Raw genomic sequence first — 17,270 nt, 5'->3', positions numbered from 1 at the left:
ATTGTCTTAGTTAGTCCAATCTCTGTATGTCTAGTTCGATCTAATTATAGGGGCTCGTCCGATCGACTAAGATTAATAGGTAACTTGACGAATCGCATTGGTCTAATATTTACTTTAAGTCTATTTCTAGTGAGTTTCTAGCCGATCCAACCTTTTACGGCCGATCGTTCGTCCTATCGGCTAAACGCTGCTGTATCTTGTCAGTTACGGGATTAAACTGACTGGCACGCCCGTGCATCATTCTAATAATTTAGGTCCTGCACTGGAATTTAGGTCCTGCACTGGAGCTGTCTAAGATTGACTCTCAGGCCTTCGTGTGTGACACGTCAGATCACGTTTTTGACGTCAACACCCGGTCGGCATAACGGGTTGGCCACCGAGGGCAATCTCATTATTTTTAAAATTTTTGACTCCGAAATTAATAAAATAATGTCCGGAGTGTCTAACAGCTAATTACTATATTTTTGTGGTGCCCTACAGTAAATTCATGATCTTATGGTATCCACCGGCTAATTACACGTTTTTTTAATGCCGTGTAGCAAATTTTGCCTAAAGTTATGTACCTCTAATACCTTTTATGTGGTACCTTTCGACGTGAGGTGTCAGATCTTTTCCTTTTTTGAATGCCAACATCATAAAGACCTCAATTAATTATCATAGAAAGTGGGTTCATAAATCATGACCGAGCTAGCTTTCTTACACCCCTACATGGAACTACTATCTTTATATAAATATAAAATGATTACTCTATAATAATTCCATGTACCAGAGAAGTATCCATAATTCCTACAAAATTTCCATAACCAACCCCAACTACTCCGTGTTTGATAAACTCAATCCACTGAATTATTGAATTTTATTAGGTGTGAATTTTATTTGATCACCAAGTTACACCAACACATGCATGTCTATGATGCAAATCTCTCACTAGAATGTTGTACTCAAGAACTTGGGGACCTTTCTGACCATGGTGACCTGCTCAAACGCATAGGCCATCTCAATCAGCCTCGGCTCATAGCCCTTCAGCCCGCCGAAGCAGACGCCGAAGGGGACCCCCCTGCCGCCGTACCCGGCCGGCACGGTGATCGCCGGCATGCCGCCGATGGCGAGGACGGTGGAGATCGAGTCGTTGGGCGTGACGACTGCATCCAGCTGCTTCTCCGCCATCAGCTTCTCCAGCCCGTCGGCTGAGAGCTTGTTTAGCCGACGGATCGCCGCTCTCTCGGCTCGGCCGATGCCGGTGGTGTTCTCGGCGACCAGGAAGACGAGCTGCCCAAAATCCTTTAGCCTCTCCTGTTATACACATCATTTTTTTTTGTTAATATGATTTAACCAACAGTTTTAACAGTTCTTGGACGTAGATATTAATATGAAATGCAATAAACTTCATAATCTGCAACAGCATCAACAGATTCATATAGCTTGATGCAAAAAGTGAGTTTGGTATATAAGCTAGAGTAGTTGTCAGTGTTATGTGCACTAGAGTATTTGAAGTTTCAACTGCTGTCTTTTATAGTCGTCATCTTGGACATCAATTAATAGTGTCTCTCAAAAAATCAAACAGTTTTCTAATCATGTCATCTTAAACACGATGAAATTTGACATGAAATTTCTCCTGAAAAGTTAACCGTACCATCTATGTTGATGTCAAGAATATATATATAAATGCTCAGCAAGTAGATCCTGTGTATGCTCCGATTACAAATCACAGATGCATTTGAATAAATTGTACAGTTTCTTCAGATTTTCAGAAGAATATAAGAACTTTTTTCCCAATATGAAGGTATGTAAAAATGTAGAACCGTGATGGAGCAAACCTCAATGGGATGTGCGTCGTTGAAAGCAATTATGTCTGCAAGTGAGCGAACTGGGGAGTACAATAAGTCTGACAGATAAGCGTTCAGGCTTGATTTGAACTCTGCTGGTAGCACAATCTGTTCTCCATTGTTAAGGACATCTTGTATTACAGTCAAATTTGCTATGTCTAGGTTCTCAATAACGGTTGCTCCTTGTTTCCTTCAAAAAAGATGCAAACGTCAAATATTAAGGAGACTAACTTTTCCATATCGCCATGTATAAAGTGGCAGGCATGCCCTAATCTGTTCAATATGACATCATGCCAGACCATATCTGTAGGTATATATCCACGATAATTTAGAATTAATACAAATGTTCCAAATAGTCCAATGAGAACTAGACTAAATTTCGCAAAAAAAAAACATCTATGTTAGTATGACAACAAAATTTAGGTGCTAAACAGTAGCTCATCCATATGTAGTTTCTCTGAAACACAAATTTGAAATGTCGATTTTTCTAATATACTACTGACATGTATAGCTTTTGCGAAAAATTTTCAGTAATTACAAACCTCACTGTGTCGATAAGTTGCTGGTAAACAATCTGCTGCACTGTCCCATTGGGGAAGTTGAAAAATCCATTTGGGATGCCAATCCTCTTGCCTCTTAATCCATCAGGTTTCAAGAACTGCATATATCCACCTGGTGGGATATACTTTGATGCAGCCCTTGTGACCTTCGCATCACGGCTGTCATAGCCGACAATAGCATCCAGCACTTGTACTGCATCTGCTACTGTCCGACAAATTGGCCTGCATTATTTGAAATGACAGGATTCATCACATGGAACTTGATCATTTTAAAACATGTGTGGTCATTTAGTTTTATTCCTTATTCCTTGTCTACATATTTTTGGAACAGTAAATTCAGTTTGCACCAGAAGCCTTTATGTATTGAAATGCTATAAATATTTTTTTTTACTTTTTCAGTATTGAGAGCACCCACATCGTCCATACTACTACCCTGTTTCTTGATGCAAGTAGAGGTCAATAGATATTCTTCAAATGGATGATATGATTTCACGATTGTGAAAATGATCAAAGGGACCAGCCACCGGCATGGGTTCTTGTGTTATGATGGCAATTTTACCCTGGTTCCAAGCATGCGAGGGTATCGTGCCTGATGAGCAAAGGTGTGGGGCTCAATTTTCTAACGAGACCTGAAAACCAAGCGAGCGATAACTAGGCTTTATATTTTATCCATAGATAATCTATACCTGACCTGATATATATGTATTAATTGTTTTTGGTCCAATTTTTTTTTAAACGATCGCCCCGGTTAACCGGTGCTTTTTTATATTAAGGAAGATAGCAAAAACATGTGCAAGAGGCCGTATGAAAATACGGTGACGAGGAACATTAATCAAGACAACGACAAGCCAGGCCTAGACCTGAAACCCAAGCTGCAAATGTTAGCTTAAAATTCTCGCGATATCCTTCACTCATACACCTTCCTCATTGGGCCATTTGAGTTTCGAATTTTGATAAAAAAAATTATGCTATCTTGGTGATAATTTCTGTTGATCTTTGAACCGTTAACCACAATTTGATAACTTATTGATTATACTACTCCTACATTAGATATGTACTGACATATTATATTACACCTAAATAAGGGGTCACGAGAATTTGCTAAGGGCAAATAAAGGGTTTGTGCAAATTTGTCAAGGACAAATTATGAAGGAATGATCCAAAAACTTTCATTATCGTTACAGTTTTCATCAAAGGATGATAATATTAAATCAGGTTCTTTGAAGTTTTTCATATTTTACGAAATAAAAGCACTTAGAAAAGAATTTAATAACACTAAGAATGTAAAATAATCTTTGGGAACTAAATTAAATATATGAAAACATTTTTTTTCTGCTAGTACATATCTGATTTTTTGTGAAATGTCTGGAGTTCATTTGATATTAATTTTACGTGTCATTTAGTTCATGCGTATGTTGGGGGGAAACCAAGAATATTAATGACAGAATTGTGCTTTGCTATATTTTCTCACTAGATTAATGTTAATAGACCTCAGAATGGAAAGAAATTGACAACTAAGGGCCCAATCAGTTTGGAAGAATTCCACATGAATTTTGAAGAAATTGAACTATTTTTAATGTGAATATAATTTTATATTTTTAAGAAATTCCGAATGAGCCACAATAGTATTTTAAATATTTTCTTCAAAATTTGCAACGGCAGTTTGCTATACAAGATCTTGTGGACGGTATGTTTCGATGTCATGCTAACCTCTGATGGCACTTTGCTATAAAGATCTAGTGTAGTGGTTGGCATTTTTCAAGTCGTTCTCATAACCTCATGTCTAATGGCTTTTGTTAAATTTCCACAAAGTCTATTCCATGGATAAACATCAGAGTATAAGACATGCTAATTGGAAAGTTAGTCTATCAGCTGCTCGCCTACTCCCATCGTATTTTAATAGGTAATCGGTTACTCCCTTCGTATTTTAATAGGTAACATCGGTTATTTTTATTATATGTTTGATCATTAAATATATTTTACTTAGAACTAACATTTTCGTACGTTAGCACAATTTTCTAAATAAAATAAATAATTAAATGCGTGCTAAAATGTTAACAGTATTATCGGAAGTGGCATATTATTTTCATCGACTTGCCGTGATCGAGTTTGCTAACTCAACCCAAACTATTCTCCCAATTGGCACATTAAGAAGACAAAATTAAGAGCACATTGGATCTCGTGCAAACACATCCAATCGTAATAATGGGGTTAAAATAAGCAGCATGTGAGTTTAGTTTACTAATTACCCGACGGTATCCTGCCTTGGGGAGATGGGGACGACGCCAGCTCGGCTCGTCAATCCAACGGTTGGTTTGATGCCAACCACTGAATTCAACGACGATGGGCACAGTATGGATCCGTCGGTCTCAGTCCCAAGAGTCACTGCTGCCATGTTCGCTGCTGCTGCAATGGCTGACCCTGTGCTTGAGCCGCATGGAGCCGCTGATAGCACATATGGATTCTGTACATGCCAGAATATTTAGTACAGTCGACTCTGCCATTAGACTTTGAATTTTAAATAGTTTCGTAGGGCAAAATAAGTCTATGAATTTGCCGTCCTGAGAGTGATGGCATCTAATATACGAATGATAAATCGATTGTATTTTGAGAACTCATGCTAAAATTTTAAAATCATATCGTATCTGTAGGCTCTACTGTTTGCACTACAGATTATAAATTGTCATAAAATTTAATTTTTTTATAAATTATAGGTTTTATTCATCATATTTTTTTCTCGTGTTTACTTTTATATATATATATATATACACAAAGTCATTTTACACGTCGGCCGTAGAAATTGACATTTTGCCTTGCTAAAAATATGGAGTAATAATTCTACATCATAGTTACAGAGAACACAAACCTATTTTGATTTTATGTAAGAGGATTGACCCAGCAGCCGAGCTTACCCTGCCCTGGCCGCCGCGCGCGCTCCAGCCGCCGGTGCCCTCCAAGGAGCGGAAGTTGGCCCACTCGTCGAGGTTGGCCTTGCCGAGCACCACCGCGCCGGCGCGCCGGAGCCGCCGCACCACGCCGGCGTCCCGCCTGACGGCGGAGCCGAGCAGCGCGAGCGAACCCGCCGTCGTGTTGAGCCGGTCGCGCGTCGCGATGTTGTCCTTGAGCAGGACGGGGACGCCGTGCAGCGCGCTGCGGCGGCGTGGGGACGGCGACCGCCGCCGCTCGGCGTCGGCGCGGTCCGCCTGCGCGAGCGCGTCCGGGTTGACCTCGACGACGGCGTGCAGCAGCGGGTTGAGGCGGGCGATGCGGTCGAGGTAGGCGACGACGAGCTGCCTGGAGGTGACGGTGCCGTTCCTGAAGCCGAGCTGGATGGCGTCGACGGTGGCCTCCTCGAGCTGGAAGGCACCGCAGCCGCCGACGGCCGCGACGACGGCGAGAAGCAACAGCTGCAAGCGCTGCCCAGACATCGCGCTGTACTACTCTGGTTGGTGCTGTGCTGCATCGTTTAGTTGCTGCCGGTTTTAACTTTTAATAGACCGCTTTGTTGGAACGTGAAGTATTATCAAAGGGCCCGTGGGCCGTGGTTTCTAATATTTGGGGGCCCAAATACCCAGGACCAATTGCCCAAGCCCAACTTGTGGCATCGTTTGCCATTTGGGTTGGGCTTGTACGACCGGTTGGGATTGAGCAAAGTATGAACATGTGTGGGGGAGTTTTAGATTTTGAGAACAGTGTTTGGTAGCCAACTTCTAAGAATCTGGAAAAGCTCATAAACTCAGCTTCTCCAGCTTCTGAATTCTTAGTTTATTTTCTAGAATACGTAACTACAGATTCTCAGAAGTTGTGGATCGTTTGGGCAGTTTCTGACAGAAACAACCTTTGAAAAAAAGCTGCAGTTAGAAGAAGCTCCCTCAAACAGGCTTTTGCTTCTATTTTAATTTCAAGCCAACAATTCCCTCCGAAGTAGCTATCCAGTTTTGTTACGTGAGTATCTGACAGACCATTTATGTGCGTCTTCAGGTGATGTGTTATAAGTATTTATCTACCCTATAAGCCCATCATAAAAATTTCATTGATCGGTATTCGAATCCGACGGCTAAAATCATCTTCGTAATATTAGACGACTAGGACGGACTCCACTTCTTTTTACATAGGCTTTTCATATATAAGTGGTTTTCTAAATTAGAAATTACCAATTATAATGTTTTCATATGTTAAAAAGTATCTTTCGAATTAGAAACTTTCTCTATATATTAGACTTTATATAAAGATAAATATATAAATTTTTAAATTATAAATATCTGTAAATATGCAACGTATATATTTAGAATTAAATATGCAAATATCCCTTTACTACTAACTTTTTTTACCGTTCTATATTTTGGGAACAGTTCTAAAATAATCATGTATTTTTACAGCCAATTTGCTAAGAATGTGTATGACATTAGACGCAATATTTTTATGTCTAAATTACAAATAACCTACTAAGATTACAATGACGTGGGAATATATGTCGTGGAAACCCCAAACCAAATGAAAAACCGTGTAATTCATCACCCAAAAGACATCTAAAATCACATAAAGCATCCCATATATAGATAACATGATAAACGACCATGCATAAAATCTTGCTGATGTTCGACTTCATTTCTGAGATAAAAAAATGATTTCAAACGAATCAACATTACTTTCTACTGTCTCTGTCCCATAATAACTTTATTTTTCGTTTTTTCGCATGTAACGTTTGACCATTCGTCTTATTTGAAAAATTTATACAAAAAATTAAATAAATTAGCCACGCATAAAGTACTATTCTAGTAAGAATAAAAATATTAATCGCAAAAACATTTCAAATAAGACGAAGAGTCAAAACATTATATAAAAAACAAAAAATACAGAGGTAGTACTTCAGAAACTTATCAATTATATATCTCACAAACGGAGTTGAATTTGGATAAGTTTTTTAACTGTGGTGTTAACCATCTAATCTTATGTCTACTAGTGTGATCAAGTGTATCCTAATATTCAATGCATCACGGACGTTATATCAGAGGCACTGGGTACCGCACCAGAAAAACAAAAATAAATTACAGAGATACGAATCAACCGGTCAGATTAGTAGTGCAATGAAGAGCAAGGAAGATAATAAATATGGGCATCATACAGAGCTGGTAATACTAGAAGTCCTTTTTCTAAGAATACAGTCCTCTATTCATGCTTCAGATAGGGAATGAAGTTCTAGTAATTTTCATCGGAATTGGTAATAGTACACCGGATTTTAATCACAAGAGACCTCTACACTTTCAGATGCTGTTAAATACCCCCTAAAAAAGCATTAGTATACTTCAAGTTTTCATTGGAAAGACACAAAAATTGACAAATAGTAGTAAAACTTTGAGGCTCCAATGTTTTTGCAGCTTGGTGGCACCCTTTTTATTGGGATTTTCCATGATGGAAGTTTCAAATTAACAACTCTATGTTCCAAATGAAAGAATATACAGGATTTGGAGGCCTCATTAACATCGATCTGCCCTCAACCGAATGTTCAGTAAGTACGACGAAAACAAGCAGACGTCAATTTTATCTTCAACATTTTCCTTAAAAAGTTGGTCAGTTCATAGTTTCACAGAATAGTTGTCTGCGATTTTTATTCATATATAGTTAAATTGTACTATATTTCTCTTGATTTGTACCTAGTACATAATGACGTTTAATGGAACTTATTCGTAGTTTCAATGAAGAATTGCACTGTACTTCTAAAGTAAATCGCATTGTTTCTCTCTAGGCAGTAAATCGCATTGTTTCTCTCTAGGCATTGCGTGACATATATACTATTTAATGAAACTTATTACATTTCTTATGTGTTTTCTTATTATTTTTCCAGTGTATGACAATAATGATGTGGAGCAGTTGAGAAAGTACTATCTTTTTTACATGGTTTTGAGTCGGTACTCAAGTGATGTTGTCATTGCCGTCTTTTATGGCTTTTATAATTTTGAAGCTTTGTCATGGTAGGACTAGCTTTCTGACATTCTACATTCCAAAATCTACATTAGGCCAACTCGCTTACTCCTACGAGGAGTGGGTCCATAGATTATTAATATTTCTTCTTGCTCTTGGAGTCTGGGTAAGAGATTAATGCTGCGGTTAGATTCCTATTATGTAAAGTTGATCTTCACCTACCATTCGTGACATTCGTTTTGTTTCATGCATATGTGCTCGTTTGGATGCACATTATAATATACGTATATTAAGTGTATACTTGGGTTATGTTCTTTTGCTAGCTTATTCTTAACCTTTTTTTCGAGGTTTTTACGCACATTCTTCATGGAATGTTAAACTGTAATATTTTAGCAAAAATAAATCTATATAGAAGTTCATCATATAACTTTTGTAAAGTATATTTTTCAACTTTAGAGAGGTTAATGTCACCATCTATATCATTAAATAGCCATCGAAAGAGCTAAAGAAAATTTTCATCTAGAAGTCGTTACAACGCTGTTTCTCTGCCTCAAGAGAAAACATGCTATGATTTATTATTTACTTAGAAGACGTGAGCGCTACATTGTGCATGGGTATACGAAGGTACGATAAATGACTATATATGTCATGGATTATGAGGGTTTGGCGCACATGTCTAGCAGATTAATCAAGCTATTGTTAGAGGTGAGAAAACTTGTAGAAATTGGCAAATATGTTCAATGGAAATTTCCCTACGATACCTTGCTTACTTTCTATATCGCCAATATGTGGCTACCGAATATACACAAGTTTTTAAGCAGTAAAGTTAATTTGAAGTACTAAAGGCGCGCACAAAGCAGGTAGTGTCTCTCTCACTGCATGAGTGTTGACATGGAAGAAAGAGATGATATGGTAGGGAAAATCAGTTACTTTGCATGTAGGAAGAAAACATTGACTCTTTGCGCATAAAACGCGAGACAACCAGAAAATTTGCTTTCTACGCGTGCTGACTCTAGTTAGAGGCGCCGATTGGATGGAATAAGAACAAGTAATTAATTATCTATAACTATGAAGAGTCAGTTTAAGAAACTGTCCTTTGTATGAAGAGTTTTTTTACTGACGTGACTTAAGATAGAGTCTATAAAATGCTCTACCGTTAAACGTGCCCTAATATTTGAACTTGTAACTAGGTTGCACACGTTTTATTCAATACAAGTGAGAACTCTAAGCTTGTTAGGCACACCAGGGTAAAATCTATTCTTTGGATATGTCAAGTTGCCAAGTGAGAATGTATAATATTTCCTTTGCAACGCACATACACTTTTTTCTAGTAGTAGATAAAAAGCACAAACTCAAAGTGTTGCTAAAATTATGGTCTGTCTGGCACGGTGATGGTCGCCACCCCTTTACTACTAACTTTTTTCTACCGTTCAATATTTTGGGAACAGTTCTAAAATAATCCTATATTTTTACAGCCTAATTTGCTAAGAATGTGTATGATATTAGACAGAAATCTCCTCGTATCTAAATTACAGATAACTTACTAAGATTACAATGACGTAGGAAAATATATTGTGGAAACCCCAAATTAAATAAAAACCAATCTAATTCATGAACAAAAAGACATTTAAAATCACACATAACATCAGTCATGCAGAAAATCTAGGTGATATTCAACTTAACTTCTGAAATTAAAAAATGGCAAATTTCAAACAAATTGACATTACTGTTTTCTAGTTCAAAATTTATCATTTATATATCTCACAAACGGAGTTGAATTTGGACAAGGTTTTTAACTGTGGTGTTAATCATCATGGCATCTTTCTTCGATTTTATATGTTCCTCTGTTTCATGATGTGGTTATAACGTTTAACCATTCATCTGATTCAAAAATTTAGTATAAATATAAAAAATGACAAATCGTGCTTAAAGTTTTTTATAATAAAGCAAGTCACAAGAAAAATAAATGATATTTCCATAATTTTTTGAATAAGACAAATGGCCAAACGTAGCAATCAAAAAAGTCAAACATCTTACCTTATGAAACCGAAGGAGTAACTTTTTGGTCATGGTTTAGGCCTTGTTTAGAGGGTGTTCAGATAGGGCTAAACTTTTTAGCCCCATGTCACATCACATGTTTAGATACTTATTATAAATATTAAACGTAGACTAATTATAAAACTAATTACAGAAATGAGAGCTAATTTGTGTGACAAATTTTTTAAGCCTAATTAATCCATAATTAGATCATGTTTACTGTAGCATCACATAAGCTATTCGTGGATTAATTAGGCTCAATAGATTCGTCTCACGAATTAGTTGAAGATTATGGATGAGTTTAATTAATAGTCTACGTTTACTAATTATAATAAGTGTCCAAACATTCGATGGGACGAGGGACTAAAGTTTAGTTCCTTATCCCAAACACCCCCTTAGTTGCTAAAAAATTTTGGCAAAAAGGTCACGTCGAACGTTTGACCGAATATTAGAAAGGGTTTTCGGACACAAATGAAAAAACAAAATTTAGATTCTGCCTAGAAACCGCGAGACAAACCTTTTGAATCTAATTAATCTGTCATTAGCATATGTTGGTTACTGTAGCACTTATGGCTAATCATGTCGTAATTAGACTCAAAAGATTCGTCTCACGATTTCCCCGTAACTATGTAATTAGTTTTAATGTTTATGTATATTTAATGCTTCATTTAGCTGTCCAAAGATTCGATGTCATATTTTTAGAAAAAAGTTTTTTTAACTAAACACGCCCTTATATGAGATTTTATGTAGGTTGGGTTTTTCACCGTATATATTTACTTGAGGCAAGTCTACTCGGTATGATCAAGCTATCGTATCCTAATATTCAATGCATGACTAGCGTTATATCAGAGGCACTGTGTACCACACCTGAAAAACAAATACTCCCTCTGTTTTATAAGATGTTTAACTTTTTTCTTATAATATTTAATTATTTGTCTTATTCAAAAAATTATATATCATTTATTTTTCTTGTGACTTGCTTTATTATCAAAAGAACTTTAAGCATGACTTGTTATTTTTTTATATTTGTACTAAATTTTTGAATAAGACAAATAGTCAAATGTTACAACCAAAACAGTCAAACATTTTATATTATGAAACGAAGGTAGTATAAATTACGGGGATACAAATCAACCGGTCAGATAAGTACTGCAATAAAGAGCAAGGAAGCTAATAAATATGGCCATCATACAGAGCTAGTAATACTACAAGTTCTTTTTCTAAGAATACAGTCCTCTGTTCACGTTTCAGATAGGGAATGAAGTTCTAGTAATTTTCATCGGAATTGGTAATAGTACAAAGGTCAGAATATTCATCTTTTTTTTTTATCAAAGGAGACCTCTACACTTTCAGATGCTGATAAATAACCCTAAAAGACATTAGTGTACTTCAAGTTTTCATTGGAATGATACAAAAATTGACAAATAGTAGTAAAAGTTTGCGGCTCCAATGTTTTTGCAGCTTGGTAGCACCCTTTTATTGGGATTTTCCATGACGGAAGTTTCAACTCTATGTTCCAAATGAAAGAGTATAGAGGATTTGGAGGCCTCAGGAACATCTATCTGCAGTCAATCGAATGTTCAGTAAGTATGACTGAAATAAGCAGATATCCATTTTATCTTCAACATTTTCCTTAAAAAGTTGGTTTGTTCATAGTTTCGCTGAATAGTTACCTGCCAGTTTTGTTCATAAATAGATAAATTGCACTGTTTTCTCTTGATTTGTACGTGTGATATAATGATGTTTAATGGAACTTATACGTAGTTTCAATGAAAAAATGCACTGTACTTCTGAAGTAAATTGCGTTGTTTCTCTCTCGACATTGCGAGAAATATATACTATTTAATGAAACTTATTTCATTTCTTATGTGTTTTCTTTTTTTTTTCTAGCGTATGAGAATGATGAGAAGCAGGTGAGAAAATACCATCGTTTGGACATGGTTGTGAGACGATACTCAAGTGTTGTTGTCATTGCGGCATTTTATGGCTTTTGTAATTTTGAAGCTTTGTTATGGTATGACTAGCTTTCTGACACCGTGCGTCCGAGAATCTGCATTAGGCAACTCGCTCGCTCACTCTTACGAGGAGTGAGTCCATAGACTATTAACATTTCTTCTTACTCCTGTAGTCTGGATAAAAGATTAATGCTACAGTTAGACCCCAATTCTGTTAAGTTGATCTTCACTTATGAAGGCTTGGTCGTTCCCTTCGTTTTGTTTCATGCATATGTGTTCCTTTGGATGCACATTATAATATATATACATCAAGTATATGCTTGGGTTGTGTTGTTTTGCTAGCTTATCGTTAACTTTTTTTCTGAACATTACGCACACACTTCACGGAGTGCTAAACAATAATATTTTTACAAAAAAGAATCCACATAGAAGTTCATCATACAACTTATCTAAAGTATATTTTCAACTTTGTAGGGGCTAATATCACCATCTATATCATTAAATAGATCTAGAAAAAGCTAAAGAAATCTTTCATCTAGAAGTCGCTACTACTTTGCTTCAAGAGGAAAACATGCTATGATTTATTTAGTTGAAAGACGTGACCGCTATACCATAGGTGGGTATAAATAACTCTACATATGTTGTGGATTATGAGGTTTTGGCGCACATGTCTAGCAGATTAATCAAGCTGTTGTTAGGTGTTCCAGAACTCATAGAAATTATCAAATATATTTGAGGAGTTGTACATCAAATGTTGATGCTTCCAAAGGATAAGTTGGCTATTGTTTGCAATGGATAAGATGTTGATCCAGGCATTAGCCATTAACATTTTTTACATAAGAAGCATAAATGTAGAGTAGCACATTTACATGAGTTGATCAGTGGCAGAGCCAGGACAAAAATCTATATATGGCGAACTTAATACTACTAAAGCCCCATTCGCCCCCCCTATAAGTTAACTTATGCCCCTCGTTTTCATGTGCATGCTTCCCGAACTGCTAAACGGTTATTTTTTGCAAAAATTTTCTATATGAAAGTTGTTTGAAAAAATCATATCAATCTATTTTATATTTTTTAACAATTAATAATTAATTAATCATATATTAATCTATTACTGCGCTTTTCACTCCGGATAAGTTAACTTATCCCCTTACCCTGAACATTGCCTAAGTTTCTAATCTGTGTATAAGAACCACATATGTAAAATAAAATGAAGCTATAATGCATTAACTTATAAATCATCATGTGAATGCTACTCGGCGTACAACACTAAGTATGACGAGGGAGTTCTATCGGTGGCCAGGTATGGCGGCCGCCATAGCTCGCCATATTGGTGGCTCCGCCACTGGAGTTGATACTTACTTTACAATATATCCATTTATACATAAAACATATAAACCCAGCATTACCCTACCATTATAACACCGTCAACTTCATTGTTTCACTGAAAGTATAATCAAATGACTAATTAATTATTAACAAATAAGTTATATTAAAGCTTTTATATATGTATTCTTAGCCATATAAAAGTAAAAACTGGAAATAAAACTACAATGAAAAAATCCGGGGCAGCATGATTAGAACATTTATGCTCCATGAGCATGTTGGAGTGTTTGTGCTCGTTGAGCATGGTGAATTGTTTACTATTCATAAGGGCAATGTTGGAGCATATTCAGCGAAGGTGCAATGGATATCACATGTTTTTGCAAGAAGGTTTGATATGGAGGCAAGACGAAGCTTGCTGAATACGCTCCCACAAGATATTCCTTCCAAGATCTGAAGGGACCAGTGCTTAATTACTAGCGATATCTCATTATGTGGCCCTAAAGGGCTGCATAGATTACTGTAATACCCATGTGCACTATGTGAAGATTAATGGTCATTCTTGTAACTTCTCAGGGGGATCTCAGGGCTATAAAAGTCGTTACACCCTCCATGTAAAAAACAGATTAACAAAGTAATACACTACTGAGGTATTTGAACATTTCTACATTTGGGTTCACTTTAGATGGGCAAGAGAAGTTGTCTTCCGTTGCCTATTCATTTTCTTGTTTGTGACTTTGGGTCACAACACTAGCACAGTCCATAAGGACGTAAATCTCTTGAAAGGTGAATCCTGAGCGATAGATGTGCCCAAGACCACAAAGGAAGATAACAACTCCAATGAGATGTGGTTTTACATCCAGTTGAGGTCGCAAGAGCAAGGAATACGAGGAACCAAGGCATAGAAGAATAAAGGACCAAAGTGCATGTTGATGAAGTAATTTCTAATGAAGCAAGGAATGAAGATGTTAGTGGAAAAACTTCAGGAAATCAAGCCCTAACTAAAACGGAGTTGACTAAGATGTTGCAAGCACAAGGGGCTCTCATGGTGAATAGAGAGCAATTTGAGTAGATGCAAAGGGAGCTGCAAAGATTACGAGAGATGCAAAATCGAACAGTGCAAGCCACGATGAGATTTCAGCCCATAGGCTAACAACAAGTTCTGCATGCACAAGAAGCTAACAAATAGAGGGCATTTTGGTGGTGGCTTCTACAGAAAGGGCTCTACCTTGGGCGATTCATCTGTACGTAGTTCACGCCAATGGGTTCCTGCATCGAGCTATTGCTGCGAAGTAAAACAAGATGGGATAAATGTCAGCTAGAAGTCAATTCATGATCTCCCAAGAACTGGTTGTTACATTCATCTCAACATCACATTTCGATTTCTCAGAGTTGAGAGGATTCAGTGAGGAAGAATTGGATGCAAGAGGGGAAGCAGTAGAGTTCATAGGAGAGTTCAGGTTTCAGCTCTCTACTGATGGATTGTTTTTTTCTTTTCTTACATTAACATGTGAATCATATTTTTAAAACTAGCCATTTTTAAGGCGGCACAGGCAGGGTCGCTTGCCAGATAAAGGAGGAGGCAACGAGGGGAAAGAGGGCTCTCTGGGCTCAAGTTTTTCATTGGATGAAATTGTCCCTCACTAGTTACATTTACCGTGCTAATCTACTTTTAATTTGGTCCATTGATAGGCTTTAATTTTCGTGCTGGTTTTATCGGTGAAGCATGGCAGCACTTCTCACCAAAATCAAAGTTTTAAGGGTTGCAAACAATGTGGTTGTGGAGGTCAAACAAGATATGGGTTTTGATTAATTGTAAGTTTAGCCATTGCTACTTCGCTTGCAGCGTGTGTGTTGGCCCGTCTGCTTGTTCGAAATCCCACCTTACAATTTGTATCGTTTATCTTGAGATTTAATTCCTATTTGAAATTTAGGTTGCTTTTATGTTATTCTTGTTTGTTCTCGATTGATTGCAGGAATATGATTGATCTATGTCGGCAAGATCAACAATCCTAAAGAGGTGTATCAATCGCTAAGGCACAACACAATAACATCTCGTACGGTTGTAGTTGGATCGTCAACGTTCTCTCAAATCGTAGTTATCACAACTCACCAAAAGATCAAACCACCCTCATGCACATCATCGATGCCGGTATGTGAAGCTACACGAAGGAGCAACATCGACGTTCAAAATAGAGTAAAGACTCTTATCCGAACAGGAGTCCGTGCTGTAAATTTTTTGTTTTGATCCATTAGAGTGAGTACAATAAGTGATGTAAGTAGATTCTGTAAACTGTCATGTTTATGTGGGAGGAGAAAAAAGATAAGAGAAAAGAAAAGCGGACTACAGATTTACAACCAGCTACTCCATCCGTTTCACAATGTAAGACTTTCTAGCCTTTCCTAGATTTATATGTATGCTAAGGAATCTAGACATATATATATATTTATATATAGATTCATCAATTGATGAATTTAGACAAGGCTAGAAACTCTTACAATATAAAACAGAGGTAGTACAAAATAAGCTCCAAGACAACGACTGTCTATAAGAGGTCGACCATACATTAGTTATATAATGTATGCTTATATGTAAGTATTATATACGTTTCCTCTATATTAACTCCTAAAAACATAGAAAGATTTAGTTAGCTTTCCTATGCCACGCTCGTTTTGGGTTGGTGTAGGGTAAGTTATTCGGCGCGAAAAACGTAGTAGTAGATTAATATATGATTAATTAATTATTAATTATAAAAAAATAAAAATAGATTAATATGATATTTTAAAACAACTTTCCTATAATTTTTTAAAAAAAATACACTGTTTAGCAGTTCGGGAAGCATGCGCATGAAAAACGAGAGAATTTGGATAGTTAAGGGCGTGCACGGTGTGCCGAAGTGGCGAGAAGCCACAGCCCACCATGTCGCCACACCTGTGACAGACGACAATGGACCATGTCCCAACAGAGAGCCGCACGTCTTGTAGAGGCAATGGATGACTTCATCAGAGTGTCAGAGGAAACACCCCGATTTGTGTACACGTAGTAGGAGGGAGGAGAGAGGCGTCGGAGATAGAGTGGGTCAGCGTACAAGAGGTTGGTCGTCGTCGGTCTGCCGCCATCGAGCTCAATTCGCTGTCGGGCTCAGTCCGTCGCCTGCCGACCTCGATCCATCGTCGTCGGGCTTGCTCCGTCGCCGCCGAGCTCGCTCCGTCGCAGATCCGTCATCGTCGGGCTCGCTTCGTCGTAGATCCGTCGTCGCCGAGGTCGTTTCGTCGCCGCCGGGGTCACGCCGCTACCGCGCGCTCTGCTGTGGCCAACTTCGATCCGCCGACGTCGGGCTAGATCCGCCAACGTCGGCATCGCTCTGTGGAGATGGGAAGAGGAGAGGCGTCGAGAGAGATGAGAAGAGGAGAGGCGTCCACAGAGAGTGGATTGGAGTGCACACGTGATTTTCTCTGTAAAAAAAGAAAGTGAGCTAAAATATAAAAAAAATATTTACGTGGCTTACATTATAGAGCTAGAACTACTCATTCGAGTAGTCTGCGTAATCCATGCCCTAACAGATATAGTCGAACGTGGCCCTAGTGACTTTGCTCTTTATCACTAGTCTCATTTCATGACAATCAAACAAGAGAAAAAGAAACGA

The 17,270-nt window shown here is 37.6% G+C and overlaps 1 protein-coding gene across 1 annotated transcript; it reads right to left on the bottom strand.

The window, feature by feature from the left end:
* Positions 1-648: 648 nt before the first annotated feature.
* On the bottom strand, positions 649-5,851 carry LOC102700700 (probable amidase At4g34880). Its single transcript, XM_040523129.1, has 5 exons — positions 5,299-5,851; positions 4,636-4,850; positions 2,369-2,608; positions 1,818-2,016; positions 649-1,293 (listed from the first exon to the last, which is right to left on the bottom strand). The coding sequence occupies exons 1-5, from the start codon at positions 5,812-5,814 to the stop codon at positions 928-930; spliced, it is 1,536 nt and encodes a 511-aa protein (XP_040379063.1). The 5' UTR covers positions 5,815-5,851; the 3' UTR covers positions 649-927.
* Positions 5,852-17,270: the final 11,419 nt, after the last annotated feature.

This window comes from Oryza brachyantha, chromosome 4, assembly GCF_000231095.2.
Source record: "Oryza brachyantha chromosome 4, ObraRS2, whole genome shotgun sequence".
In the NCBI taxonomy this organism is placed as follows: Eukaryota; Viridiplantae; Streptophyta; class Magnoliopsida; order Poales; family Poaceae; genus Oryza; species Oryza brachyantha.
Note: the sequence above shows the minus strand (reverse complement) of the source record. Positions and strands in the feature narration are given on the sequence as shown.

Excerpts from the sequence above, each read along its gene's own strand:
- LOC102700700 (XM_040523129.1), bottom strand. The coding sequence starts at position 5,814 with ATGTCTGGGCAGCGCTTGCAGCTGTTGCTTCTCGCCGTCGTCGCGGCC. Across the intron at positions 2,609-4,635 it reads CCAAGGCAGGATACCGTCGG|GCCAATTTGTCGGACAGTAG; the intron begins GTAATTAGTAAA and ends CAAATAATGCAG. Across the intron at positions 1,294-1,817 it reads ACGACGCACATCCCATTGAG|GAGAGGCTAAAGGATTTTGG; the intron begins GTTTGCTCCATC and ends TGTGTATAACAG.